We start from the raw sequence: 19,175 nt of genomic DNA, 5'->3' as shown, positions 1-19,175 counted from the left end.
TTTTCAGTGTATAGAGGCAACAGTCACAGACACCATGTGTAGACATCAGGAGCCATTTGTCTATTCCCCCACTCCAGAGAAATGGCTGCCCGTCACTTTCTCCGCACCTCTCAGGGGTCCATGAAGATATCCGGCTAATGACAGCTGACTGCAGGTTGTAGGACCAGCCCCTCACTGGAGCCAGAGAGAGCCTGTTAGTCATGGATAATGAATGATATTGCTCTTTCAGGGTTGGGGCTTCTGTCTCATTACTTCTCAAGATGTAGGGGACTCCAGTATTATTGACACAACCATAAAGTCTTTAGGTCTGTTGGGCCGTACTGTCCATTTGCTATTATCCCCGCCGTGAGTTGCGGCATCAAGGTTAGTAATAATGGGCAGTTCTCTTCTTAGATTAATGTGTCTGGACTACCCCGTTGAAGGCATCGATAACATCTCTCAATTTCTCTTTGGTTCTGTATCAGATCATTCATCAATGAATTGCGGTATGTGTTTACTTGGTGAGTGTCTTGTTATTAATGGGAAAAAATGCTGATCTTTGAGAAACATTTAAACAATGAATAAGAATCCACAATGACAGTTGTTTTGCACTAACATTTTTTGACCGTTTGACATAAACCCCAGTGACGTTTTAATATGTCTGACTTTTCTTAGCGTCGCTATTTTACTCAAAGGAAGAGCTGACCTTTTCTGTGTGATTTTTGTATGTACGTGTGGGCGTGTGCTCCTTTCTTGACAAAACACACACAAGTCAAACAGACTAAAAAAAGGTTTTTACCAACAATGCTTTTGAATACTAGCTGTTTCGTGTGACTTTTAAATTTCAATGCAAAGGCTTTTCTTGAAGTCTCTGAAAGCCTGTTTACGTTGACAGCTGGATGGAGCCCAATAAACACGAGAGCCAAAAACAAGCCTTAATGGAAACTGATGGCTGATGGGGATGGGTTAAAGCGGTTGTTTACGCTAAATCTGAGCACCTGCCTAAGTGGTGGCTTCCCAGAGAAGCAGCGGGCTGTGCTGTCTGCTTTGTGACGCTGCCATGATCTATAGAAACAGGGTTCTGCGGACGGGCTCATAACGGCGCAGACGCACACATGCAGCTTGCACACCTGTTTCGGAACAGCTGCGTCTGCAGAAAGCCGGTAGCCTTGCCAATCAGCAAAATAATTGCGGTGGTATTGCAAGGCTTCCTTTTTGGTGGACGAGAGATGTTCTTCTGGGCTTTTAAGATGGTTGTTTTGTTGCTTGCTGTTTATTTGTGGCAGAATCTTTACCGCTTGATCCTGCAGTTCAGAATTGTAGAAGGGATTTGGAGGTTGGAAATATTAAGTGTTGAGAGTAATGGCAGTAATGACATTTCTGACTTTATGCGATAGATTTTTAAGCAGTTTTGAAGAAATTGAGTGGTGGACCAAAATCAAATGCTGTAGTAAAAGTTGATTGGTTAGTTTAAAATGTGTTTTAGGACACCAGTTAAAACAGGCCCCCACCAGTATGATCTGACCACGGTCACCTGTCAGATAAATCACTTAAAGGGATAGTTCGGGGAATATTTCAAGTCTTTTATTATAATGTCATTTAAACGTGTATGACTTATGTTTTTCTGCAAAGCACAAAAGAAGAAATTTTGAAGAATGTTGGTTACCAAGAAACATTGACCCCTATTGAAAATCATTCATTTCTCAACACATATCTTGTGTTTTTACAAAAGAAAGAGTCTCACAGGTTTTTGGATGACTTTAAGATTAATAAATCATGACAGAATTGTAATTTTTTTAAGTGAACTGTCCCTTTAAACCAAATTGTGACAAGCTATGACTTCAAAACCTTATTTAGCAGGGTGGTAATTGAGTATAAAACTCTAAATAGTGTCACTGTGATGAAATACATCTTCACTTGAATACCACCTCCTGTGGCTATTGGTGCCAAGCTAACTGTAAACTCAACGTAATGTTTGAAAATCAGGGACAGACTGTTTAACCCCTGCCCCACCTTTCTTCTCTTTGTAAAAACTTAAATAGACACTTTCAATGACCCTCACCTGCTATGAATAATGTATACCATGTGGTTTTAGAGTGAAGCACAAGCCACTTCTATTACTAAAGCCTTGTGCATTTCCTTTGAACCCTAGAGCTATAGAAGAGAAGCTTAAATAATGAAACCGTTACAGAGAAAAATGTGACCTGAAAAGGACCCGGGGATTGAAAACAGCATTCAGAGAAAAAAATATAGTCGCTGTCCAAATTCATTGAAAAGTGTCGGACAAAGCTGTGTATATGTTTGTGTGCTGTCAGAGCAATCGTAAAAGGTCAAAGGAAGAATAAAAGAGACATCCGGACATAAATCTGATCCTAGTGTAACCTGAAGTGTTAGCTTAAAGACTTTGACTAAAGTGCCTGGTAAATGATTTGTGCACAGGGATAGTTCAGGGTTGGTGCACACTTTGTAAAATCAAATTTAAGACTTTTCAAGTCCTGTTTGAGACCTGAACCAAGCAAAAATAATACCACTTTCATACAGCAGAACGAACAGCCTTTAACACAAGTTTAACGTTTGTCCCAAGTTTTACTAAGAAGAATGAAAGAATCGAAACAGATACATCTCAAATAGTTACATAATATTTGTCAGAAGCCTTTTTCTTAATTTCCTTATGCAGCTCATTTATCTGCAGCACTTTTGGTGTCTTCTCAGTGTGTATGACTTTGTGCTGCCATCTGCACATCTGCACTGTAATAAATACAGAAGTATAGTATTAATTATATGAAACTGTATAGTAAATTTTGTCTACCGCTTTTTACCTTTCCACAGTAAATATAGCTAATCTTACAGAATAATACTGTAGTATAGGTTTGCTCACCGGGAGACTGCATTTATTTAATTATTTAATTATTAGATATTATTTACTAGAATGATCTTGCATGTTCAATAAAACACCATGCACTGTGCTGTGTTTTACCTTTATGTGATTTTCTTATTTGCTCCTTTAAAGCTGCTTGGGATCAATGCACATTGTGAACAGCGATATAGAAATTAACTTGAATAGTATTTGTTAATAGAGTGTGATAGTTATCATAATATTCTACAGCTGTAATATACTAAAACCTACTATAGGAAATAACAGTATTTTTATGTGATGTATGTATACATAGTTACTGCAGTAGATGGCGATAATTAACTTTTTCAGTTTGTGATACAGTTATAAGAAGAAGACGTCACACAGCAGCGATGCTCTGAAGGCAGAATAGAATGTACCTTTTGGTCACGCTACACCGCTACCGCCAAGCTACTGAAAAATGTAGTTAAGTGGCGTTCCTACTTTTGCAACTTCCCAACACCACGTCACCCAAACTCGCCTACTCATTTGGGGAAAAGAAAAGTTTAGTCAGAAGATGGATCGCCTCATTATAAAACAAACATAACAAAAACAAACAACCACCTCGGTTACTTTTCTCTATGTCTTTCAGACTTCACTTCATGAAAGTCGATAAAGTAAAACAAAAGGTTTAGGAGAAAGCGCTTGTAAGATATTACAAATAAATAATTTGAAATAAAGTTTCAGTGTACAGTTGTGCTTTTTACACTGCTTTAATCCCCATTGAGTTTAAAGTTTTTTTCTCCATCTTGCAGGTAGCCTCATTGCTTGCACAGGCTAACCGATCTCTATATTTCATATCTCGGAGCCAAATCACATTAAACTTACATTAACCCATCTTTCTCTTCTGTTTGCCGAACAGGACGAGACGGTATACAAACACTGTCGTAAATGCAGTGTCCCGCAGATTTTCACGTAAGCGAGCAATCCATGAATAAACTAAAACATCAACAAATTACAACAATATATTTAACGTTATATGCATTATAAAAATGTTTAACTAAATTTGTCATAAAATGTAAGACCTACCATAATAAAAAAGTAAGACTTTTTGAGGATCCTCGGGAACCCCGATAGTTCACCCAAAAATGAACATTCAGTGATCATTTACTTACCTTCATGTCATTTCAACCTGTTGAAAACAAAGTAATTTATTTAGAAAACAGTTTTTAACCAAACAACGATGGTACCCATTGATTTACATTGGTTTTGTGTCTATACAATGCAAGATTATGGGTATCGCCATTGTTGGCTTACCAACATTCTTCAAAATTTCCTCTAGTTTACCCGATAATGAAAATAATGTCGGCCTAATTATTTAAACATTTTACACCAAGACGATTTGCTTTCACCCTATGACGGATAGGTTGACAGGTAAAGCTTTATTACTTCTTCTAAACAATCGTATGTTTTTGTATGATTCATATCATAAAAATAGATGTAAAATTGCTTCCTCGTAAAATAGTTATGTTTTCCTGTGAGATCAGGTTGTTATGCATCCCTTTGCTGTTTTTTCTGCGAAATCACATGTGATATAATGAAAGTCTTTAATTTTGTTTCCCTCAAATTTTTTGCATTATTTTTAGAAAACCTTCAACATGACTTGTATTGACTACTTTCAAAGTGCTTTTTATCCTTTTGGAGTTTAAAGACTTGAACATAATAACCATGTCCGTGTATGACAAATAGCTTTGTAAAGATCCTTTTGTGTTCAGAAATAACAGCACGCGGGTTGGGAACAATATGAGGATGAATAAATACTTTTTTTAGCTAAACTATTCTTTTAATCAGACTTGGTCTGCACTGCAATCAGAACTTACTTCACACTGCACTCTTTTCCTCTTTTTTCCCCTGGTCTGATTTTTCCAGTGCTTTGTCTTTAAAAGCTCCATTGATGTGAGATCCTCCAATGAATCCCATCATTCCCTTCGCTGTGCAGCGTACTTTCAAAGACAAGGCTCTCAAAGCCCGAATTAAGCAAAGTAAAATGCAAATACAATCAAAGTGATGAGTGTAATCAAGTTTTTTCGGTTCCCTCTCTTGTCCGAATGATGGGCACTAAGCTATAAGTGAATACAACATTCTGATTGGCCGGGCTTCATAGAGTCAGGCAGAAAGTGGTTGCTGGGCTTCGCAGAACCGACAAACTGCGAGAGGCTGCTAACCTCCCCATCCATCAGCGGAGAGGGCAAGCGTGACACAGAAAAGTAGTTCCGTCCATTAGAATCCTGACACAAGCTAATGTCTATCCTTGCTGCTGCGCTTTCTCTCATTCTCGATTTCTCTCTCCATTAAATTCACATTTTACATACGTTTTTCTGCCTCATTCAAAAACATATTAATCCACAACAAAATGCACATCTCTCCGGTATCTTCTGTGGTCGCACTGTTCCTTCATAGCATTATATATCTTTGTTGAATTAACTCTCTTGCTGCTGAGGCAGTTTTGGGAGTTTGGGGTGTAAATGAACTCCTACAGTGGGGGGATGTAACAGGATTTATTGTGACCTAAAAGCAAAACAATCATAGGGGAATATGGGAGTGTAAATGAGCTGCTTTGCACAAAGGGTTTGCTTGCTCTTCTGTAGTTCATGCTAGATGAATTACTAACATGGCTGTGCTACAACAGACAAGGGTGAACCTGTGAAAGCATCTCTTCTCCCAGAGGTTGTGTTGACACTAAAAGCTTTAATCACACTTACGCTTAAATAGACTGAGAAGCCTTTCAAGTCATTAAAGTAAATAAAAAGCCTCACTCCTAGAATGATCTATTAAAAGAAATAGATGTTCTAATACCTTGCTTTTTTTGTTGTTGTATTAAACGGGACGTGTCTCGGCATGTGACACGTACAGTACAGCCTCTGAGTTCATTTTAAAACTAGGGGGCTTTTACATAAACTCCTTAGACTAGTTGAAGTTAGTCAACTATTGTTTTTCTTCAAGACTGGTCATAGCTTCTTCAAGTCTGGTAGCCTACATAAAAAGGTAGATTGGTCTAATTGAAATCTAAAGAAAGTAAGACTGATCAGTCATAACTAATAGCTACGTGAGAATAGTTGTTAAGACACAGGCTTAACTTAGCAACTATGTTTATGCAACTAGCCCATAGATCTTACATATTATCTGACATGATCCTGGGGTATTTATTTTTATATTTTATATAGTTGTATATATTATTTTTATTTTTATATTTAGCTGTTATTTTTATCATTAGTTTAATAATATTTAACACAATTTGAATATAGTTTTTTTATTTAATTTACATTTTTAGCCATTTTTAGAAAAGCTATATGTATATTTTTTACATATTTTACGTTTATTTTCACCCCAAATGTAGTGCCTCAGCTGAAACTTATTTCAGTGTTTTGCTGAGGCAACAATTCTAATTGTTATTTTCTCAAAGGAATCTCTGTTAAAGCTTGGCATCTTCACATCTTGATCTCCTCTCCGGAGAAAGAGAGAATGAGACACTAAGAAACACCAAATAGGAGCCAATTCCTTAGTATCATATGGGTCTTCACTTCCCTGTAGGATCTTCATTGTATTATTGAAGCCAATTTAAAGATCTAAGATGTTTTATTAATAACTCCAGAGGGGTGTGTCCAGCTCACAATGATCCTGAGAATATAAGGAGTTGTTCTGAGCATTACCAAGATTCTAAGTCATCAATAGACAATTTGGAGATCTCACTCTCAACATAAACTCTCATACAAATTACTCTCATACAATTGTTCCAAAACAAATTAATTGGACATTGCAATTCGCATAAATGTTTTTGTTTTCTACTCACACTGTGTGTCAAATTCAATAAATATTTTACAAGACACGACACAAGACAAGTTTAAACGTAAAATGTATTTGAAAACCATTAGGTCGCATCCTTTCAGCGCAAAAAAAGCACCTGAATATATTTTTGGGGCCGCTAATCCAGAAAATTGAATTTTAAATGTTGTTTAAACGTAACTGTGTTGTCAGGAGTGTGTGTACAAAACCACCCTAGAATGATAAAAGTCCACCCATTCATGTTTTCACACTGGACTAGCTACTTACAGTGAGCTACAAGAATGCTTTCGTTGAAGAAGGTGTTTTGTTGTTGGATGCAAAACTGGACATTAGTCTTCATATACTCCCGACATCTGAGCCACTGACGACAAAGTGCATGTTTTCAGTTTAGATATGAAACGTTTGTACTGGGTATTGTCGCTTATAAAAAAATACATAATGTGTTTGTGCATTCACTCATGGTTTTTATAGATATGATGTGTTTATCATGTTTACTTCAAGTATTTACTTATATGTGCCGGATTTAAAGACGTAACGCGTTTGTGCATTCACTCAGCGTGCTCAGTTTTTAAACAAATAACGTGTTTATCTTGTGTACTCTCACTTATCCAGATCAATGTGTTTGGTTTTAAGAGATTAGAAGTGTTTTTCTTTCGCTTTATGTGACTTTTCTCTTCAGTTTTGTTGTTACTGGAATCGCGGCTCACACAGCCCTGCGCTTTCTGCTGAAGAGGGGGAGGAGACCAGCAGCTAATTTGCATTTAAAGAGACACAAACTAAAACACCCTTAAGAAATTGGACATGTAAGGCACAGGATAATAAAGGACCTGTGGTGTATTTTGAGTTGAAACTTCACAAACACATTCTGTGGACTCCTAAGATTTATATTGCATTGTGAAAAAGGGCTAGATTAGTGGCCCTTTAAGACACAGAACATCACTCGGGGTCTCTTTACATATTGAGTCTATACCAAGCAGGCAGCCAAAACTAAATATTTACTGTAACTACACAATTAGAGTTCACTCATGCTTGTCATATTTGTATCTTGTGCCCCACAAGTTGCCGCTTTGACCTTTTGGGCAGGTCATTAAATGTGCAACTGCTTCCTGTCCAAATAAACCATTGAATAAATCACCCAACCAGCATACTGGGTTTGGCAAATATTGTCATTCAAAACCGAACCCCCTGGAAACCTCTGTGCCCTTTACACACACATTTACTGTGTACACACACTCAGTAGCAAAATGTGTTCCTTTCCAAACTTAACCTCTAAAGTGCAAGGCACAAAACGGCCGATTTGCTTTTGCTTGGTAACTTTATGGCACCTGAATAAATTTGCATGTGATATTTGAGTATTCCTAACTCTTCAGCTGCAGTATTTAGGCCATATAGATGCAGTTGTTGTATTGCAAGAATACAATGACGTAAACAACATAAACTAAAAGATTCACCAGATTTAAAATGCAGTACAAATCATGGTAATAAAAACATAATGACTATTGCAACAGCTTATTTGTGACCCATAAAACACAAACTGCATCAACAACAGCAAACAGATGTATTGAATGTTTTCGATATCGTCCAGACCAGAGATGTATATTAAAGTTAGACCTTGAGCACTTTTCAGGGTCAATCATATCAGCCTGTGTATCTGAGTTCCACATACACTATAACACATCCGCTTTTCCATCTCCTTCTTTATATCTTTCAAAACTGCCATTAGTTGTTAATGAAGGACGCAGTAAAGCAATGCATCCATTAATGTTGATCATAAACTGACACACATGTAGTACAGTAGAGCATGTATTCATTTTTTTCCTTAAGCTGCATTTTTCTCAGAACAAGCTGTTTTAAAGAAATATAGGCATACATTATTTTACCTAGAACCGGAGATTGAAAATGATACAGAACTGGATATCTATTCAGCTTTCATAAAATATTGGATTTTATTCAGCAGAGTAGAAAGTGAGAAACCTTTTAGCTGTACCACTTAATGGAATACTTGATTCTGATTGGTCAGTCCTTGCAATATGTAAGCAAATGCCACATAACTGTTTAAATGACCGCTGTCCCAAGCAACACATTTTCTTCACTGGTTTAATAGGTCTTATATTACTCTGTGGTTCTCGCATAATCAAATAAATTTGACGCAAATCAATATTTCAAGTCCATTTATATATTTATTTAGTAAGTAGCCGTGTAATAATCGGGATGATGTGCAGTCATTTTTTCAAAATAAATCCTTTTAGGATGCCACATGATCCCTCAGCTTCAAGTTTCAGAGTTAATTTTACATTTTTAAACAAATCTAACTTTAAATTCTGAATGGATTAACCAGTTATTGTGAAATTAATCTTTACTTTTCTATAAATTGAGGCACGCTTTGCAACCTCAAACAGCCTATAGTTACAGAATAATAAAAGAAAGAGTTGTTTACTCTGCCCGTGATAAAAAACACTGTAATGCAGGCCTCCTGTGATTTACTGCTTTAATAATGACTGCCAATAATAATTAACATTGAAGCCACAACAGAGAAGCCAGCTACCTGTGGTCCACCCTGTCGCCCCCGCTGATGTAAGAGCACGGCTCGGGTATGTCTCAACACAAAGATACGACTGTGTCATTCACATGTGCTCAGATTACTAAAATCATACAAGAGATTGCTGATAGAAACGGACACCCATGAGAGAAGGGGGGTCAGCAGATAGAAAAGAGGAAGAGCAAAGAAATTACTTCTCAAGATTACGGTCACATGACAGTTCTCGGCTATTAAAAGCTCCATGCTGGGAGTTTTATGATCAAATAGACTTCAATGCAAGACAGGGATTTCAATAAAACACACCGGACCCTTCTATGCTGATACTGTTTGTGCAGCAGGAAAATAAAACTTATGGATCAGAAGAAAGGGAATGGATTCTGAAGGTCACTTTTAGGACAGACAGCATGATTTAGCTGTTTTGTGTGTTATCCAGTATATGTGTATATGCATTGATGTATTCAGCATACCATACTTTTTTTGCATGGCTGCTTCAATTAGTTTCTCTCTCTCTCTCTCTGTCTCTCTAACGATTATTCAGTTCCTCACTCAGCACCATTCACATGTCATGTGTTAGTAGTCCAATGTGACAGATGCCAGCCAGAGCCTGCAGGGAGCACAGCATTCCTGTCTCAGCACTTACTGGTCACGGCATTATGGGAATGAAAGCATCTCTTGGGCAGGTCTGTCAACGGAGCGTTAGAACACCTGGGACGATTGTCAACACTCCTGGTCTGTCATCCGCTTTCTACTCGACTCATCTCCTGACATCAACGGACCTTACGTTGACATTGACCTTTCCACTGCAATTAGCCCCTTAATCAGGAATTAATTATTAATATTAACAAAACAAACAGGGCTTGGGGTTGTTTGTCTCTTTTACCTCATTACCATCCACTAATGACCAAGCCGGCATCTCATTTCCACTCCAAAGGGAGGGGAGAAATATTTGTGCTGAGATTTCAGGTGTTGGTAAAGGGCACTCGGAGATGCCCAATCCGGCTGGAGACACCTCCCATCCGGACACCATGCAAGGCAGGAAATGTGCATATAATTACAGTTTGAGTATGAAACAGAAGTTAATGAGAACATTGTTCCTAGGCAAAATGTCAGCCACAAGCATCCGGGCTGTTTATAAAACTAACAGGTTGCAAACTCAAGCACTTCTGTCCTAAGCATTATACAGTTCTGCCAAAAGTCTAATGCCAGTGGAAGTCAGCATTACAGTGGAAAAAAAAGCCCTGTTTCATTCCTCAAGAGGATGCAGAGAGAGGAGATTAAATGTGAATGGAACATTCATCCTTGTCCAGACCAAATGTGTCCTTTGCCCGTTGTGAACCGGCCACCGGATGCCCAGAGATGAGGTCGTAGGTAGAGAATGACACTCATTAAAATACCACTTCCTGTGCCGCTAATTACTTATAATTACAGAAAGCTGGAATGAGAAGAATTGATGTTCCACCCAGACTAGGTGAGACGATGGCGTTGGCTGGTCCCTGAGTTCATCACTTTTTATTCACAGCGTGTACTTCAGGAAATGAGCTGCTTGGCATGCAGAGTGGTCTGAGATATCTTCCATAGCTGTGTGGTAATTGATGTCCAGCAATGTGATCATAAGTAATGCTCTGTCTATTACAACATGAACTTGCTAAATTACACTGAGCTTGTATATTAAAAAATTCAGATTAGTTTGATGACTTTAGAAGTTCCTTAGAGTTGTTTCAAAGCAACAACATAAACAGACGTTACTGCGCATGCGCGGTTTTGTGGCCCAACCGTATTTTCAGGCACACATCCGCATAGAACAGAGAGTCCATGTAGATTATTTATGATAACAAGCAAAATAAATAACAAGTAAATCACATTAGCCAGAAAGTAAAAAAATGCCTAGCCCGAATTTTTGGGGGTTACAAGTAGAAGAAACGTTACTTGGCTAAAATAAATGCAACATCGTTACATGACCCATTCAACAAATTGTTTAATAAAATTAACATACAATAAAATGTAAGAAATGTTTATTTAAAAAAAAATACTAAAATTAATAGTAAGAAAGCAAGATATTTCGAAGAATGTTAGCAATTTTCAGTTCTGGAACATCATTAATGTGATACTTCACCTAAAAATGAAATTTCTGTGTCATTATTTACTTACCTTCGAGTTGATCCAAAGCTGTATAAATGTATTTGGTCTGATGAACACAGAGAAAAATATTTGGAAGACGGTTTATAACGAGACAAGTTTTGCACTCCATTGACTCTCATAGTAGAAAAAATTACTTTTGTTCTGTTGAACACAAAATAAAACATTTAGATGAATGTAGGACAGTAAACAGTTCTGGGTCACTTTTGACTACCATTGTATTTTTTCTTACTATGGAAGGCAATGGGGGGCAAAACCTGTCTGGTTATAAGCATTCTATCTCTGTGTTCATTAGAACAAAAACATTTACAAAGATTTGGAACAATGCGAAGGTGAATAAATGATGATAGAATTTTCATTTTTGGGTGAAATATCACTTTAACTACCATAGTAGGAAAAATTCAAATGGTAGTCAAAAGTGCCCCAGAACTGATTGCTTTCCTAAATTCTTCAAAATATCTCTTTTTTTGTTCAACAGAACAAAAGGTATCTACAATATTTTTTCTTTATGGTACTGAATAATGTTCTTCCAAATATCTTTCTTTGTGTTCATCAGAACAACGACATTTATACACGTTTGGAACAACTTGGGGGTGACAGAATTTTCATATTGGGTGAACTATCCATTTAATGCATCTGACTTGCTTGCTAACAGTGATTAAAATTGCCTATGAATGTATTTGACACGTAAAATTGCAAAAATATAAGTGTCATAGCAAAAGATACATTCTATCTAAAAGCGAATGCTCACCCAAACCTGCCTGAAACGCCTCGTGTAACCACAACCCCACAAATCTACGTCAGTTCGTGGTATGATTTGACTTAAACCACCCAATTGTTTGCAAGTAAGCTGTCCGTTCGTAACCTGATGTTCCAAATATGGTAAGAGGCGTTACATTTTGTCACACGCTTGCAGTATTCGACCATTCACTATGCACTGTTTAACTGGCCAATCATAGCACACCTCGCAATTCAGACCGAAGATGATCTTTGTCAAAAATATGTGCGTTTCAGATAGGCGGGGCAAAGAGGTGATACAAACATGCATGTTATGTTTCTAAAACAAACAATAATATTAGCTTTAGCTGTGTCATATGACCCCTTTAAGATTTAAAGGGACAGTTCACCCGAAAATAAAGATTCTTTCATAATTTATTCAGGTTAAACCTGTATAATCCCTGCAATGAAAGGCAATAGGGGGAATTGTCATTTTGACATGAACTATCTCTTTAAGTTCAGTCTATCATGACTCAGAACATCATTGTAAAAGAAAAGAGTGTTTGATTTCATTTATGAAAAGGGATGAGAATGATTCTTGATCATTATTTTGATGTTATAGAACAACACTTTCTCTTATCCTGTGTTTACCGGCTGTCTAGCATCACATCTAAACGCCTATTTTCTCCATGCACAGCTGCATAATCACGGCTAATGCACAAGAGTTATTTCGTTCTTGAAGTTTTGCATACTCTTTTCTTGTTGCAGGGCTTGGTTACTTTCTATCCGATTTTTTGCTTGTTTTGGTTTGAAATGTGTGAAATATGAAGCAATCATAATTTCAAATGAACCAAATTTACTTCAGCACAGAATACATTTGTCACCTGATGTAGATCAAGCCGGATCTTGGGCCTGACAGTGAGCTTTGTAGAATTTTCAAGTCTGAATTTCAAAATGAGGCTGTCCTCTATACTGACAACTCAGCACAACAAACCAATTATAGGCTGGAGCACTGCCTTCTGATAAGAATCTGAAATCTGAATATTACATCAGATATGACTTTTTCAGTTTAAATAACTGAGCAGATATGAAGTGCAAACTGAAGCTTGAGAATGGAAGTGGTCCTATAACACAAATGTTTGTCTGTACATAAAGGGAAAATTAAGGAGAAAAGAAAATGAACCCTTACATTCTCACATTTCCTTGCGAATCTGGCTGACATGCACCTGCGGTGCTGACACATACAGAAGTCAGGCGCTATGAACAGAAACAGCACAGCTCTGCTGAGATTGGCACGCAGGGCACTGCCACATAACTCAAACCTGCCCAGCTTGGAAATGTCACACTACAGCATCTCTTAAAAAGAATTCAGCATTCTCCCCTGCCCGCTCTACTTTATTTATGTTATGGCCGACAACTGCTGGAGGTTTTTTCTCATACGCTTAAATGCATTCAGAAGTGAAAGGCTAATAAGTACCCACCACAGCAAAGAAGCATTATTAAACTAAAAGCAACTCCGACTTTTAAAGAAAAAAACACCACAGTTAGCCAAAACAAATGAAAATTCGACAACCCTAACTAGTAAACACAATGCACATAACACATTATCTGGCACTGCAACAAACTGGCATGGAATCATGTCACCCCTACCAAACAGCGAATGGCATGCAGCTCCATTTTTTAATGGCCTCATGAATTGCACTGCTGTCCATGATGCCAATTTATCATGGTTAAAACAGAACGAATATGTGAATGTGTCAGTGTTTGAAGCTAAATGTCTCCAAAAAGACAAATGTAAATTGTGGGGGTTTAGGTTGTGGTACAAACATAAAAATTATTTCAGACTTGGGTTTGAAAATTTCAAAGGCAAACGTGGACTGCACCACAGGTTCCTCATAGGCGTTCACGAGGGTTCTTTACTGCGCAGGTACGACGCTTGAAAGTGGGTTTTGTTCCTAGGCGTAGTCTATTGAAATAACAATTGAGTCTGTATTAAGCTTTGGGCCTCCTCCGAGGAAATCTTTTCCAGGGAGACTAGAAACGCTAGACAATTATCAAAGCTTTTGTAAAGTGTCTCTAACATTACCCAAACACGTTTTAAGATTAAGTAACGAAAACTGGGCTAATAAAAACCTGTGACCACCAGACAGTATGATTAATTTAGTTAAGACACAGATGGTTAGTGAAAACTAGATGACATGAAGCCTATTACCTTTCTCACAAAGACAAATTCTTTTATCAACTAAAACGTTTAAACTTCATAAACGTCAAATTATACCAGACTGCCCAAGACAAACCCGTTGAACCCACCAAGAGAAATGTATGTATTAAAGACATGAAGACGGAACAACGCTTTCCGATGAAAAGCGGAGCGTAAACTGCAGTGCGGCAGCCTCCGACAGCATCTTAAGAAAATATTTCGTGATATGATGAATATTTCAAACGCGGCTGCGTTATAGCCTACCGAGCGCACTCAGAGGTAGACACACATGATGAGAAACCATATAATAGACCCTATGTGATCTGTCACAACTTTAAAGACCTTCACATAAACTTTTCAAAATATCTGTTCTTTATATCTTCATTTTATAAAACCATTTATGCCACATTTGACAGCTGGGAATTAAAAAAGTAAAAATATAAATAAATTCCTATCCAGAGTATTTCGACACGATGCCCATAAAACCTATTGAAAATCCCAGTATCAAAATCCGAGCTTCGTTTCAAAAACAGCACGAGGGGAAGTTGTAAATTGCACTTACCCCGTTTAAACATGTTGGAAATGGTTAAATCTCTGTCTGCTCACTCAGGTGCATTTATTGTTGTATTCCAGCCGGAGAGTGACTTCACACTGCAATAAGATGGCAAGCAATCTAGCAAATGTTGTCTGATTTAATCGGAATACATAAACGTATGGTGCAGCCAGCTGCGTCGTAAAGAACTCCTATAGCTCAGAGACTTCTTGCCGAATTCGGATCATTTAGGCTATCGCAAGACTCTTTTCATCCGCTTCGGTCTCAAGCAAATATTTTAGTCCAAAAGGAGCGCAACACATTCTGCAGTAATAATTGGTGTTATCCACTCAGACTCTCAGCCATAGGATTGAACAGAGGCACCTGGAGGTTCAGGTCTCAGCAACCCGACGGAACAAGCAGTTGTGTGTTATCCAGAACCCTCTAAACACGGTTATTGCGTAATTTTAACCCGTTTGAATATCAGCTATTCCTCTGAAGCAGGAAATTCAGCAGATAGTCCTCAATCCGATACGCAGGAACTCTTCTGTCGCTCTCTCTTGCACTCTTTTACGAACTATGGGGAGGTGTCCCGCTGCCTCCACACGACATCTTTAGAAATCCACATTGAAAGCATTTTGTAGAGATATTTCGGATCTCCGCAAAAGACAAATGACGCTAGACCCTTAAATATCGAGCGCAAGGAGTGCGTGGCGGAAGAGTCGAGCGGCAAAGTGGGAAAGGTTTGTTCGAGCAGAGAGGTTGGACAGATGATGCGCTCCAGCTGAGAGATGCGCGCTTGCCTTTGATTCTTAACCGATGTGTCTCTCAGTCCACTTTTGGTCTGATGCCTTCTCTCTCTCTCTCTCTTCAGTATATTCAAATACTATGTGTTGCTTTAGTGTGTTGGTTATATTCTTTGTTTGTTTGGTGCGATTAATTCAATCTCTCTCTCTCTCTCTCTCTCTCTCTCACTTTTCAACAGGCTAGACCTTTAAAACAACATTACTATTGAATAACATATAACTGATTACTATCGTATTAAAATAAAAATGATTGCATAATAATACACTAAAGCACAACTGTCCAGATAAAATCATTTGGTTTTGGCACTGCTAAAATCAAATGTTATGGTCAAATTCGAATATTAAAAAAGATTTGTTATTAAATAAACTTATGAGATACATTTGGAGGAATCACTGTACATGTATAAGGAACACCTTTAACTCTATATCATCAAATGGGGACTATAATATAAATTATTTTAATAATTTTGAAAAATCTGATTCTATTTTTCAATAGTGATCAATATTTAGAATACAATGAACTGACCGAAAGGAAATATAGATCAGAAAGTTACTATTTGGATTTATAAATTGAAGGTCGTATAGACTCAAGCCCTTTTATTTGGCATGTGATGGATAAGTCAGATTTTTCATTAATAACTAAATACATATTTAAAAAACTACAATTCTGTCTCTTTCCCCTTTGGTGTGAAGCTTGGTTTATAGACACAGCACTTCCTTCACTGATTCATTCACTGTGAAGAAGACTTGTGAGTCAAGCTATAGCGTTTCTCTCAGATAACAGAGTCGGAGAGCACAGATGGAGTTGAGGAGTCATAAAAGACTCTTTATAAAACTGATTAATGAGGAGACTGCAGACTGAGAGAATGACAATGATACTTTCCTCTTACTCAGATTTATGCTGAGAAACCTTTGACTTTCTTAAACCGTGTAGGGGGACAATTTGTTTAGTCTGTCTTGCCAGGAATGATGGGTCCATGTACAGTACAATATCTTTGTAAATGCCACTGCATAGGCTACAATAAAAATGAACATTTATGATTACAATTAATTTATTTATATATTTTGGCGCAAGAATACAATTGTTCAGATCCTGTGCTTAGTACTGCTGATGCACAATTTTATGGATAAAAATAAAAACGACATAATTGTATGTCCTGGGATGCATCCGCATTAATGATGTCGACGTTTGATTGACAGGTCTGTGTTCGATAGGTCTGTGTTCGATATGTAATGCCTTTCCTCACTCCACGTGTAATTGTTTGGGGAAATATGGCGGCTGCCGCTACTGAGATTGAAGCAGTCGCTCCGAAAAAGCGAAATGGTAAAATTCTATATTTAGTTTTGTTTAATGCTTCACGATGTCTTTAAGGTTTATAATCGCTGTCTTGTTCGGTAATGTTGCGATTAACTGTTGACGCTAATGCTAACTGACGCTATGGGATTGTAGGCTATATATATATATATATATATATATATATATATGTTGATATAGCAATGTAAGATATAGAAGACCGTCACTTTAAAGTGCTCTTTGTGGGGAATGTCAATATGAAATCTTTGTTTAAAATGTGTAACAGTTAGTTCTCAAGTCCACTTACAAATAATACAGAAGTGATGCTAAGTTACAGCGTTTTCTTCCGCGGAAGTTAACACTAGAGGAGGTTTATACCATCTGTTTTACATACAGTAATTTTACCTATTTAAAAATATATGGCTGTAAATCAGAAGCACAATTTACACAAATTGTTGGTTTTAAACTCCTTGTTTGTTGGAATGCTAGTTGTAATTTGGTTGTGCCTGTGTGTGACAAAAAAGTGTTACTTAATCGTGACATTATAAATAAATATTGAAAACAATACAAGCAAACTGACATACATTCAGGGAAGAATCAGTCACATAATGAATATAGAATTGATAAGAGGTGTTAAATTGTTGTTAGCTTTAACCTTAACCGCCCCCTAAATTTCAGTCTGGGCAGTTCGTTGCATTATGTTGTCCATATTGTAATTTCATATACAACTAATTTATTGTAGCCTCTATTTTCCGAAACAATGATACATACAACTTTTGTATGTTTCTCTTTACATTTTGTTTATTTGTGAATTGATTTGCTTGATAATAACCTTAATTTTTGTTTGAAAATTGCTGCAGGTTCATAATATACATTAATTATAAATCTGGTTTTAATATTGATTTATCAAAAAGGTATTCTTAGTGTCAGTACTCAGCCCATTAAGATTGTAAAAAAATGTTTGGTTGCTTGTTCTGTAACCAAGACTTTAATATATATATATATATATATATGCCTATACCAAAAATAAATCTACAGAAAAAGATTTGCCTTGGTGAAAGCAAGGTGTGAATGTTAGCCCCCTAATGTGTTAGTACAGTTGTGGTCGCAGAATATTAGGAACTGCGGGAGATTTATTTGTCTATTAGACTAATTACTGTCTTAATAATTAGTTTGAATCGCGCATATACAAGGACATAAATAACATTGCACACTCACACCCATTAATTTTTTTCAGCTATTGTCTCAGTACAGCAGTGTCGCAGCATTTCATGACTGCAGTGAGTGTATGATAAATGATCATGTTTTTATATATTAACCATCAGTCATGCTGCTGTCAGATCTCATGTCTCTTCTCTTTATCTTACTGTCACTACTTTTCCCCATCCCTATGTCTGCAGAATCACTGCAGAGACGCTAAACAAATTCAGTGACAACTTACACAGGGATTTTTGTTCTTGTTTCCTTCCCTTTATCTGAGAGTTATTTTTCCTGCCCTTAGCACAGATATTTTTTTATTCTCATGGATCGACAGCTGAAATTTAACACATCTCTTTAAAACAAATAAATACTTACTGCTGTTTGATCATGATATAGCCATATAAACTATACAAAAAATAAATATATATAACAATCAAAAATAAGGCAGCTTCAGGTTTAGTAGAACTCATAGCTGTTAATTACATTATAAATGGTTATCTGTCACAAAGTCCAAAAATAAATGGCTGTTACTGACACCAAAACATTCTGTTGACAGCTGACCTCTCAGTTAGCTGCTGTCCTGTTGGCATGCTGATTGATTTGTGTGATGATTCACTTTGGGTTCTAGAGGTTATTGTTTTGGCTTGCTCAGTTGTTGTGCACATGATGTAAGCTGTGTAGAAATCTTAAGTTTATAACAAGAAGATTTTAGTGCTGCTTGGTACATCAGTATTGCTCTTACATTCCTTAAGGAATTTAACCCACTTACCCATAGTCGCTTGTTAAGCAGAAGTGTGCTCCTGCCTTCTTGATCTATAAGACAAATGTGATAATTTTGACTATCCAGAACAGACTTGCATTCTCCCCCTTTTTTATGTAGCGCGAGGTCCGAGAAGAGTGGCCAATCAGATTCCTGAAGAGATTCTCAAAGATCCAGAGCTCAACGAAGCAATCAAGATTTTACCAGCCAACTACAATTTTGAGATCCACAAAACAATATGGCGTGTGAGACAAGCCAAAGCGAAGAGGGGTGAGTACATTTCATTTTCTTTAGAGTTCAAAAGGCTAAATGAAATGAAAAGCATGGCTTTATTAT

At 37.1% G+C, this 19,175-nt stretch overlaps 2 protein-coding genes across 2 annotated transcripts in view; one reads left to right on the top strand and one right to left on the bottom strand.

Annotated features, from left to right (window-relative positions):
* rtn4rl1b (reticulon 4 receptor-like 1b) overlaps positions 1 to 15,500 on the bottom strand; it is a 135,326-nt gene extending 119,826 nt beyond the window's left edge. The window contains exon 1 of the mRNA XM_056757699.1: positions 14,810 to 15,500. Coding sequence (XP_056613677.1) covers positions 14,810 to 14,822 — 13 coding nt within the window. The 5' untranslated portion in view covers positions 14,823 to 15,500. The remainder of the gene's footprint in view (positions 1 to 14,809) is intronic.
* Positions 15,501 to 16,812: 1,312 nt separating this feature from the next.
* dph1 (diphthamide biosynthesis 1) overlaps positions 16,813 to 19,175 on the top strand; it is a 75,926-nt gene continuing 73,563 nt past the window's right edge. The window contains exons 1-2 of the mRNA XM_056757412.1: positions 16,813 to 16,909; positions 18,960 to 19,109. Coding sequence (XP_056613390.1) covers positions 16,819 to 16,909; positions 18,960 to 19,109 — 241 coding nt within the window. The 5' untranslated portion in view covers positions 16,813 to 16,818. The remainder of the gene's footprint in view (positions 16,910 to 18,959; positions 19,110 to 19,175) is intronic.

Source organism: Triplophysa dalaica, chromosome 9 (genome assembly GCF_015846415.1).
Source record: "Triplophysa dalaica isolate WHDGS20190420 chromosome 9, ASM1584641v1, whole genome shotgun sequence".
NCBI classification, from domain to species: domain Eukaryota; kingdom Metazoa; phylum Chordata; class Actinopteri; order Cypriniformes; family Nemacheilidae; genus Triplophysa; species Triplophysa dalaica.
Note: the sequence above shows the minus strand (reverse complement) of the source record. Positions and strands in the feature narration are given on the sequence as shown.